An 11,913-nucleotide genomic window follows, 5' to 3' on the forward strand; every position below is an offset into this window, starting at 1 on the left:
ATTATGTCTACTCAATCTAATTAGCGATATCTTGAATTAGCATTATGTCTACTCATACTTTAATTAGAGATATATTGAATTTGCATTATGTCTACTCAAACTGTATTTAGCGATATTTTGAATTAGCATTATGTCTACTCAAACTGTAATTTCAGATGTCTTGAATTAGCATTATGTCTACTCAAACTGTATTTAGAGATATCTTGAATTAGCATTATGTCAAATCGCTTGAACCACTCTTCATGAAAAACATCAAATATAAAAGAAAAATGCTCAGTTCTGTCCAGACCCAACAAGTGCCTCACATATTCATTACTTAAAAATCCAGTGGACAAGCAAAAAAATTAAAATGCCAAATCTGAAGTGCCAAAATGTGCCTCTTACCTGCTGTCACATACTGTCAGTATGTAATAGCACCAGAAATCTTGTATACTGTTGGCTTAAGATGCTTGGTAACTGAGGACATGCTATTCTCTTCTGCACATGCCAAGTAACTTATTGGTGTGGTAGTTAAGTAATTTAAAAATGTTTTAGCTTCAAACATGTAATGGAAAGTCTGCGCAGGCCTTTGACATGTTACACAGAGAAATGACAATGATTAATTTGGGAAAATATCAGGAAATATAATTAATATATTACAAAATATAGTAATTTCTATATCCTGAAGTGTGTGGTATCATCTAATTGAATCTAATGTGAAGTCCCTTGTAGCCAAACTAACATATTTGGACACAGCAAATTCAACACTAAGTGCCCTGATTCTTCAATACTTTTAGTTTTTTTATTATTATTTTTTTTTTACATGTTTCAGTTAGACATGTTTCAGTGAAAGAAAAAAAAATAATGTAGAGAGCAACTACGTCAGAACTACATCTCAATAATTCGAAGCTGTCTACACAAAGTCCTACTCAAATGCTTTACAGTGTTGCCAAATATACACTGCTTTGATTTTCACTGATATTTTGAACATCAGTGACCAATGACATTTACTGTGGGACCAAAATCAGACTTTGTACTGTGTCATTTTATGTATGTTGTCCATAATCAGTATTTAATTTTGTTTTGGTGTCAGTTATGGCCAGAGAAATCCAAAACCCAGTTCCTTTCACTGACATCTGCAGAATACCTCTGTGTGTAAGTCTGGTGAAGAGATGTTGAAATGAGGTGTGGTGTGATCCAGATAGTAAATGGAGAATCTAGAAAAGCACAATAGTTGGTTAGGTAGCACATTTTAGCACATTTGGATTCTGTTCATTGTAGGTGAACTGATCAGAAGGGAAACACCTTTATGCTGGGTAAAATTTTAAACTTGTGTTACATGCTGGAAATTAAAGTTCACAGCCATATCCAAGTTATAAATACAATTCACAAGCTGAAGCTAACTATATCTTAGTGCACAGTACAACTAGCCACAGTGATATTAACTATTTGAATTCTTTCAAAACAGATGAATATATGGCTTTCTTCTTATAATTCAGTTTCTACCTTATTGTCATTTAAATTAGCCATTGATATTGCTGACAATTTGTTTTTTTTGCAGCATTGTAATTGTTTTATATATATAATGACTATCCATTACAGACCATAAGGTTCCTTTTTTTTGTAAGAAGATACAATTAACCACTGGTAGAGACTGAGGATCAAACTTGTCCAAACAGGATTGTAAGATAAGCATTCACATGGGGTTTTGTCACAATGTCCTTCACCATAGTATTTTTGCATTTTTCTTATTGCTGTTTTATGTTACATTAATAAATTATACATATATTTACATTTCTACTGTGAATCTTTTAAAGGGGGGCATGCTCATTGTAATGTCTCGTTTGTTTGGCCTAGGCCAAAAACTATTTTTCTGTTGGTTTTACTCTCATTTACCATTTTCAGCATTGGAAACAAAATGACTTTGTTGCATTTGGTGTTGATATCATTATGGTAGGCTTTAGTGGATGTACTAGTGTATATGTTAACAATTAGATACACACCACCAGCTGTCCTAAATCTTTGTGTTAAATATTTTACAGTGATACAAATGACCTAGATCCCTTCTAAAGTTCCAGTTATTACTGGCAACTATACCTTTGTCTTTAATTGCAAACCTGTCTTAATTGATTGGTATTAATCCTTATGAGAGAAAATCCAACCAGAAATGAAATATATTGGTTTAAAGTGAAAGTAATGAATGATGTACTGTACATTTTTAGTGCTGAGACCAGTCTGTATAAACCATTTGAACTGGATATTTTTTCAAGGCATTGTCTTCTGTAAAAATTGCATTATGTGAAAATCAAAATTACTCTAAGCCTGTTCAGAATGGTGCATGTATTGGTCATAACGGGCCATGTGGATAAGCTTATGACTTCATACGTGTGAAAAAAGAATGGAAAATAGATTTCTGGGATTTTATATTCTTATTGTTTTTTTATGAACTGTTGTATCACATCATAAATGTATTCTATATGTTGTAAACGTTCACATATTTCATATATAAAATAGTATTCAGTTAATAAAGTAAGAACATTTGCATTTAGCTCAGTCATTCTTACTAGTTTGTATACTCTCTATTATACTCAGAAATAAAAAAATAATATCGTAGCATACCATGGAATGTGATCTTTTATGCATAATCAGGAGTTGGCAAAGAACTAAAACTTCTCATATACCCCAAATTTAGGCACAAGCTTACTCCTACTCAATGTTTGCCAGAACATCCAGTGTGTGTCTGCTGTTTGGTCAAAACCAAATCAGTCCTGATAGAGGCCCCGTCAGCTGTCTTCTGAACATTACAGTAGCGATCAGAATGCTGAGCAGTTTTACAGTAACAAACAAAAAAAGACTAACATAAATGCTTGTTTGGTTTATTTATGAAAAGTGTGGAAAAGGATGTGGTCGAAAGCTGTCTTTTTTTAAGGCTCTTTAGGACTTATTGAGGATTCGCCACAGAGACCCGGACATGTAGTATGGTCTCAGCATGGTGCCCTCATTACGCTCCAGATCCTCCACTAGAGGAGACAAAAACATTACAGAGGAAGTGAAAACAATGTAGTCCTGTTGATTGGAATATATAGTAGCTTAAGACTGAAGTGTGAGCTAATAATGTTTTTTTTAATTCTACTCTCTCTGCAGTAAAGGGACTGGACCATGCAAGCTTTCAACTGTGTGTGCCCAGTGTCATGAACTGCTGGAATGAGTGTGTGTGTGTGTGTGTGTGTGTGTGTGTGTGTGTGTGTGTGTGTGTGTGTCTCTGTGTGTGTGTGTGTGTGTGTGTGTGTGTGTGTGTGTGTGTGTGTGTGTGAGTTACCTTTTAAAGTGTGTTGTACCTTTTAAATGTGATGAAGTGTAGTATGGGTAACATACACATGACTTCACACTGTATTTCTCACCCAGTAATCCGACCACCAGCACCTTGCCGGAAAACAGCAGTGTGTCTGTAACACAGTCCAACACCACCACCCTGTGGACAGAGGGACATGGTCAAAGACAGCGTGCTAAACTTGAGCTAGAACAATTGGTACTCATATTAAAAATATGTATACAAATTATTTTCACATGAGTATGTACTGATAAATTCCTCCATTTAATATTTTTGCCTTCAAAACAAGGAAATGGAAGTAATTTGTTCCACAACAGCAACATTAAATCATTCATATTCACACACAACCCCATACGTTCAATTATATGTACGAAACATCTCCTCTGTCTGAGGACTTACCGGTTAATATTTCTCCTCAAGAGCATATAAGCATTCTTGCCAGACACATGGAAATTGTTTCCATGTATAGCAATCTGTATATTATCAACCACAAACAGCATGTTGAGTCAGATTGTACACTCAGTAAATTTCACTAGTCATATGGGCACAATTACATACTTTGATGCTATTACCACAAAGTGAAAAAAAACCATATCATACTAATATACACCATACAGTTTTTCATTTAGTTTTTATCTAATACTCATACTAACGCTAGACAACCGATCACTGAAGACACATAAAAACAGTTATTTCAGCATCGATCATTTTTTTGTGTGCAGCTGGATATGAGACACACCATGATATAGGTGTTTCTGTGGAAGAACTTGAGGAATTTATCCAGGAACCAAAAGCAGCATTTGAGGGACATCATCACAAACTGACAACAGAAATTCCGGCAGTCTGTGGAGTAGACAATTGTGTCACACTACAGTTACAGACAGGAGAAAGCAGGACTAAGTTCATGAAGGTTTTATATATATTGTTACCTCTGAACCTATGGTCAAGATATTCCAGAAACATCCGAGGGACCTGGAATATGGTAAGGATGACAGCACCCAATGCTAAAGAGCCGACATGACACCTTGAAAAAAAGCAGTTTAGTAGACTTTAGAGGTGGGGAGCAGTTAGGACTCTGTACTAGGTTAGTAGTCACCAAACCAAGGGAATGTACTTTCAGGTGTGGCTGATATCAAAGCAATCGGAACGGAGCAGGGATGAAACACGAGTGCTATGTACCCTAGTGTCCGGATGAAGGCTTGTAAGAGAGGGTACGGGGGAATGTCTGCTGGTTTACTGAAGGCCCAGTAGAAGGATGCGAAGGTACCGGCTAGTGTACACTGGCCCAGGGCGATGATGAAGTTCACGCACCAGAGGAAAGCCAGCAAATTATAGATCTGCAGGTAGGGTGCGATCCTTGAGAACAAGTCCGTGTCATCGTATTTAAAAAACACACAGCGCACAGATGGACAATCAGGATGGAGAGAAGCACTGAATTCCTGAAAAGAAACAAGAAGAAGACAACAACAACAGTATAAATAAAAGGAAAGCGATGTGAAATGAATCATTACCAGGCTATTGGAACATGTCAGTAATCTGAATGCATCTAAAATAAGTCATTGTGAAGTATGAATATCATATGAATATCATATACATTCACCATATTATGTCTGTATGAAGCTGCAAATAGCGATATGTGAATGTTATACTATATATTTGAAAGGGAACAATATTACAGCTTGGATATATCATGTGTGGGTGTGTGTAGGCGACTGACCTTGGGAATGCAAATCTCTGAGCCTGTGATAGAACTACAGTTGGCTATGGAGGAGTTGAGAGCAGCGACATGGTATACAGGAGCAACTGAAGTGGCCAAATACCTGAGGGCAGTAATGGTCAAGGACACAGCCTAACACACACACTCTACACACAAAATACTGACACAAGCACATTTTCAACAACAAACTACCAATACAATCCAAGCTACAGCACTAATTCAGTGGCGAGGACAGATATACAGTTACTGCCTTGATTTGTTAGCAGGAAGTGAAGGTAGGTGAGAAGAGGAAGTGGCAGAGGATACAGGCTAGTGATTCCCCAGTAGGCCATGCTTATCACCACCAGCAGGAACGTCACCAAGGGGTAAGCCAGTGTGGTCGTCACACAACTCACCGCCCTACACACAGCACAGAGCACAAAAGGCCTCATGTAGCCTTAAGAGCACAAGAGAGCCTTTATACAGGCTGCCCCCGCAAAGTGGCTTTATATGAGTAATAATGTAGGAATGCCGAGACTGCACTGATTTGAAGAAAAATGTTAATGGGTTTCTTGTATCCAAGGTGATTTTCTGTTTATAAACAACAGCAACAACAACAAAAACAAGAAGGACATAGCAGATGGCTGACATTTGTTTAAAGAAATGCTGGCAGTGGATATATTTACTACCGCCTATGTGTCTGAAGGCCTAAAAAGCTCTACCTGTTGGACTCTTTGATCAGTGCCAATGCAACAGATATTCTCCTCCCCCGATGTGTCAGGAAGAGTAAAATTACGAATTCCAAAAGACACAGGCTCACCACTGCCACATAAACACAAACACACAAAAATCATTCACATACAGCAACAGTATAAAGCAAAGCCATGCATCCATTCTTAGAAAAATTCCTTTCTTTACAACATGTTTGTTTCTACTTTATATACTGTCAATACATGTCTTGTGAGAAAATCTGATAGCCCTTACAGAAGAACAGCCACGTCTCTTTCACTTGAAGGTAGACAGAGAATTCTGAATTATAAGTAATGTCACCGAGGGTGAGTTTGGAGTGTCTGTAGTGGTTATATTCCCGGTAACAGTAGTAGATACCTGAGAAAGACAGAGTAGACAGCTTACATCCTCATTCACTAATCTAACCCCCTGCAATTTGTCTTTAAAATTAAGGGTCCCATGCAGAGTTCATACACCATAGGGCAGCAAATCAGTGCCAGTCATAGAACCATCCACAGTAATTTGGTATTTTCCTTGTTTCAGTGCAGCAGGAGACCATTCATGAAGGGCTTAATTATTACCCAGTGAGCTGGTCGCTAATGGCAGGTATGTTAAAACATGTATTGTACAGGCTTACCATACGCTGCAGCTACGAGCACTCCCACGATGAGAGCCAACAGTAGCACGAACATCAGATATCTCATAAGCAGGAGGAACATGAGGCTAACAACCATAGCAACCACCAGACCTCTGAGAGAGAGAGAGAGAGAGAGAGAGAGAGAGAGAGAGAGAGAAAAATATTTACTTAAAATGCATACAGAAAGTTTCAAATTTGTTGTGTATTACTCATCTTAAAATTGATTTAACTATTTTTCCTCATCAATCTAGATAAAATACTCCTCAACAAGAAAACAAACATTGGTTTTTATAATGTTTTGTACATTTATTTAAAATAAAAGTCTGAAATACTGCATTAACATACATATTGAGGTCTTTTGTTAAGACAGTTTTTATTGAGCTCTGTTGAATCCTACTTCTATCAATGGTCCCTGTAATTTTTTTTTAACTTCATTAGGGTTCACCTGTGCTTCACTGAATTGACTGAACATAATCAGGGAAGGCAGAAATCTGTCTGTTTATGGACTCACAGTTCATAGTGTCTGAGTGAAAGCCAAGTCATGAAGTTCAGAGAATTGTGTCAAGAATTGTGTCAAGACACAGATCAGGGGAAGGTTACAAGAAATATTCTGCAGCTTGGAAACTGCCCAAGATCACAGTAGCTTCCATCGTTCTCCAATAGAAGAAGTTTGAAACCACAAACAGTCTCCCTAGATCTCGCTGGCCAGTATTATATGTAGTATTGTATTGCATATAGTATTGTATTCTATGCAGATTGATGAAGGAAAATCAACTGAAATCTTTCTGTATATATATATATATACACACACACACACACACACACACACACACACACACACACACACACACACACACACACAGAGACACACACACACAGAGACACACACACACACACACACACTATACAATGTCTGGGTGTAATACAATCTTGTATAAAACTAACTTACATTAATATCCAATACCATGATGTAGCAAAATCCTCAAAAATCCGTAACCCCACTGACTTAAAGTTGAATCCTGAAACAAGAGAGCTGCAAGCAAAAAATACTGGTCAGCAAAAGCAGCTTATAGATCAACACCAACCATCCATGCATATGTGTGTGTGAGTGTGTGTGAAGGATTACTCCATAGCACTCTTTATGTGCTTGACTGTTTCATCTACGGAAGCGAATCCAGGGAGAGAGAAGTCTGGAGGAACGTCCTGTAGTTCAAAGCTAGGCAGGCATTTCCCTAGTGCTGAGGGGAGAGAGACACAGAGAAACAGAAAAATAATATGACTGTAAAAATGAAACCTACTGACTTATGATGGCGGTAAATGCACAGTCCTGGTGGTTTGGTTATGTTTTAGTGCATAGCATAGTCAAACTGTTACAAAACAGGATGGACAAATAGACAGGTAGTTGTAAAGGTAATCCTGCTGTCTGTACCTGGTTTACTTGGGGTGTAGAAATACGGACAAAGCTCTTGATTGAGGATGTCTTGAACACTCTGTAGTAGAAATGCATGTGAAAATCTCATTAACATACTGAATCCTATGTATGTGTGATTGGCTTAACCAATGAATTAATTCCATCTACTTGGAACAAAGGGTTGCATATTGCAAAGACTTCTGATATGACAGATTCTGTTCTGTCAAGGGGGTGGTGAGGATTTATTTGCCAGCGATAAAGTTGGTTACATTGCTCATTTGCAGTGTGAGGTTTTACCATTGTGGTTTGGGCAAGGTCAAGTCTAGGATCACAATACTGCTGCTGAAAGAAGTCTTTAGGTAGGGCATCTGGGGCATACGCCTCTGGGGGCAACTTCCAGAACTCCGAAGGGCATTTTTTAACACAGACCTGCAAGCCAATGCACAAACGCACAGAGTGAAGGAGATCTTATTTGAGCAGCTAAACACAGTGTTGCTTTTCATATTTATATCTACACTTCATTGTTCATTGCATGATACAGAAAAAGGCTCCTAAGCCAAGCAACAAAAAGATACCCAAGCCCCCAGACTTACAAACTTGCATTCACATACTACATAATAAACTGTTTTGTAATAAATGAGTCTCATGTGCAGATTTCTAATAGGCTACATTCAAACGTGTTCAGCCTCTGTACAATTTCAACAGGAAATCTTTGTGGAAATCTCACTTGAGTGGTTGGACACTGGAGACCCTCTAGAGTGGCATCCATTTCTGTGGTTGCTCTGGCACACTTCAGAACGTCAAAGTAGAGGACATTTGGTTTGTCACTGAAACACAAGAGGATGCTGGAAACAAATGCAGCTTGACACATGAATATTAGCCAATTAAAGAAACAATTTTTATTCAGTTTTTTGAGCATGTGTATCAGGCTTCAGTGGTGTAGTCACACCATTACTCCCCTAAATGTTCTTTCTTCTAGGGTGAGTTTGATTGGGGTAAACAATAAACTCCGTAGTGTTGTGACACTCCTAGACCTGAGTTTGGACCCTTTGTTTTAGAGGCAATCATTAAACATGTGTGATTTGATTGGGTCCACTTGTTGCTGTGAATTGCCAATCATGAAAATATTTAACCTAAAATCTAACCCATCTTGCACTGTTGCTCTTTAATGTATCCACATGATTTGAACCTGCACAGCTCCACTGTAATGCTAGTTCTACTCATTTGAGAGAATATTGACAGTGTTCCTTACATACTGAGTGTGCTGTTTTGGTATTCCTGTGAAGACATAAATACTAATCCAGTATGTGAGGGACTTACAAATTGACTCCAGATCCACAGAACATCCCAGTGGAATTCCGGGGCAACAGGACATGACGAGGGTCTCCATACAACAAAGCTGTGTTAGAACCTCTGTTAGAAGGATATCTCACAAGCCATACATGTGTAAAAGACCTTTCTTATAAGCCCAGAATAATCATTTTTCCATGAAAGTGTAGTTGGAAATGTTTCTTACCCAGGATGCCAATAAGCATATAGCTGACAATGGCAGCCACAAAAGTCATACAGCAGATAATGTCTGTACAACTCCTGAAGAAAAACAAGAAGTATTGCTACACACTTGTATCATTTCAATTATGTAATAAAGTTATTTAGCTAAGTCAAATGAGTTTCAAATAAGTCTTAGTAGATCTATGGCCTTCATATATTTCTTGTATAGAGCTAATAACAGACATTCTGTGATCCATGATGTGTGTGCTTTAAATAGTTTACTAAAGGTAACTGATATGAAGGAGTAAATGGGAGGAACATTGAGAGATTTAAGGACTCACCTCTTGCTAACTGGTCCCCTGAAAAAAGGCTCATATGGGAAAGGTTCCCCTGAGAACATAGAATATAATGAGTTTAAACCTATGAAAAACATACATTCAGTCAGGTGTGTCTGAACTTTTGACTGGTACTCTATATTTTGTCTAACACATTTTATATACAGTTACATATTTTATGACACCTTCTGTACACATATGCTTTTGATCTGATACATAGTTACAGATCGTACACTACATGAATGTTTTTAATATGAAGTAGACCTAGCAAGTATGTAAGAGCTATTATAATTTTAACATGAAATGTACATGATAGTTTTGTACAATGTTTTTTTGTTAACCATTGCATATGGCGTATGGGATTCTCATAAAATCTTTGGCATATGGATGGATATATCTGAAAAAACAAACAAACAAACAAACAAAAAAAAAACACCTCACCATTATAATCCGGTTTCCTGACCATCGTACTCTTCCTCCTTGCACTTTCGATCACACAGAGTCCTCAATGTGTAATGTTACAGTAAAAAATATTCTTACATATGATACTCTGTTCTTATGACGCACACATTCCAGGTTATGGACACATTGTGACGTGTCACAGCACGTTCTCATTCTCAGCTCATCAACAAAGGCATCTTGGTCGCGAGCACCTGCCTTCCATGCTGTGCGATGCTCACACTCTGCTTCCTATGTCATGCGTCGGATATTTAGGCCTATACGCTTAAACTGTCCAAGGTTACTGTGCTTTTAACGTACTAAAAAAAGCTAAACAAATAATAAAATCATCTTTACATAATAATGTAACCTTAGGCTTGTCACCAAGATATAACCTGAGGCTAAATGACACGTCCCCCGTCCCCTCCCAAAACTACGTCTATGCGACTGACAAATAATTTTTTGACAATTCTGAAAAAAAACTTTAAAGTCTGTAATGTATGCCAGAATAAATGAATGCTCCCAACTCCAATTTTTATCAGGAAGGACATGGACCCTGATTGATTGTTTATTTGAGATAAATAAAAGTCTGCAGTCAGTCTGCGCTTAAAAGAAGACTCTCCCGCCCCCAATCGAGTAACACTTTTAGTACATTTTACCGTCATTCATCGTCGAATCACAGGACGATCGCCGTGTGATTCGTCTGTTCGTCTGTCACTCAGAGCTGATCCATTTCTACGTGTGTTATTGATGAATTTGTGTGTCAATCTGTGTGAAACTAAACAATAAACAATCATGAAATCATTACGGCGTTCCCTTCACGTCGGATACATTTCCAAAAATGTTGTAAAACAATTTTACAGCTGCTGAAGTTGCAGCAGTTTTGGAAAATAGCGGCGAAGGTAACGGAGCTTTAGAGCCTGAGGGTTTGATTCCTTTGATGAAGAAGAATACAAAAATAAAAGATATCGATGGCTAAATTTATATGATTTTACAATGTTGCTAACGAAACAACAGTGGATTAAGATAGCTACTATATATACTGCTTCTGTGAAAAATTAATGAAATTGATTTCTGATACACTTAGCACAGTAAAAATAATACAGTAAAGTACAGTGGGAAAACAAATCACACGCGCACACACACACACACACACACACACACACACACATATATATATATATATATATATATATATATATATATATATATATATATATATATATAATTATTGTCAAAGGTTTGTTTTTAAGCATGACAACAAAGAAAGTAATGCTTTCTGAAATTAACTTAAATTTCTTCTTTCATTCCAACAGATGAGAGGTTATTTTAGCCTTTGACTGAAGATAAGGCACATGCACTACACAAATTTTACTTCCTCAGCTCTAGTATATTTGTAGAGAAAGACAAAGAGAGAGTGTGTGTTTGTGTGTATGCATGTGTGTATCTGTCTCACATCTGTGGCCCTTTCATGCTCGGCAATCGGGCCTTCTACCAGAGGTCTGGAAGTTTTAGCTTTGCTGCTCCCAGGTTTGCACTCTTGTGGACTGAGATTGACAATGTCATTCTTGAGATCTGTTGAAGCTACTCCTCGAGCTTAGGAGTCACTGCCCCAGGTTCCCCTATCACCACTGGGACAACCTTGATGCTAACCCTCCACATTCTCTCTTCTTTCAGTCCCTGGTATTTTTGCAATTTCTCATATTGCTTCCTTTAGATGTTTCTATCACCACTACTGTTTTCTCTATCTTGTCCACTGTCTCAAGCATGACTACTGCAACAGCATATACCAGTTTCTTGGTTCCAGTTACACTGGTTACTGGTAATGTGCATATTGCAGCTTCATATCTGTTAGCACACTGTCTG

The 11,913-nt window shown here is 37.7% G+C and overlaps 1 protein-coding gene across 1 annotated transcript; it reads right to left on the reverse strand.

Moving 5' to 3' along the window:
• Positions 1–4,395: 4,395 nt before the first annotated feature.
• On the reverse strand, positions 4,396–10,716 carry LOC145659502 (choline transporter-like protein 4). The gene is made up of 8 exons (XM_081722310.1): positions 10,707–10,716; positions 7,322–7,391; positions 6,373–6,485; positions 5,991–6,113; positions 5,729–5,828; positions 5,334–5,426; positions 5,028–5,130; positions 4,396–4,749 (listed from the first exon to the last, which is right to left on the reverse strand). Exons 1-8 carry the CDS (start codon positions 10,714–10,716, stop codon positions 4,396–4,398), a joined length of 966 nt encoding a protein of 321 aa, XP_081578436.1.
• Positions 10,717–11,913: the final 1,197 nt, after the last annotated feature.

Source organism: Electrophorus electricus, chromosome 1 (genome assembly GCF_041902795.1).
Source record: "Electrophorus electricus isolate QZ-2024a chromosome 1, ASM4190279v1, whole genome shotgun sequence".
Classification (NCBI taxonomy): Eukaryota; Metazoa; Chordata; class Actinopteri; order Gymnotiformes; family Gymnotidae; genus Electrophorus; species Electrophorus electricus.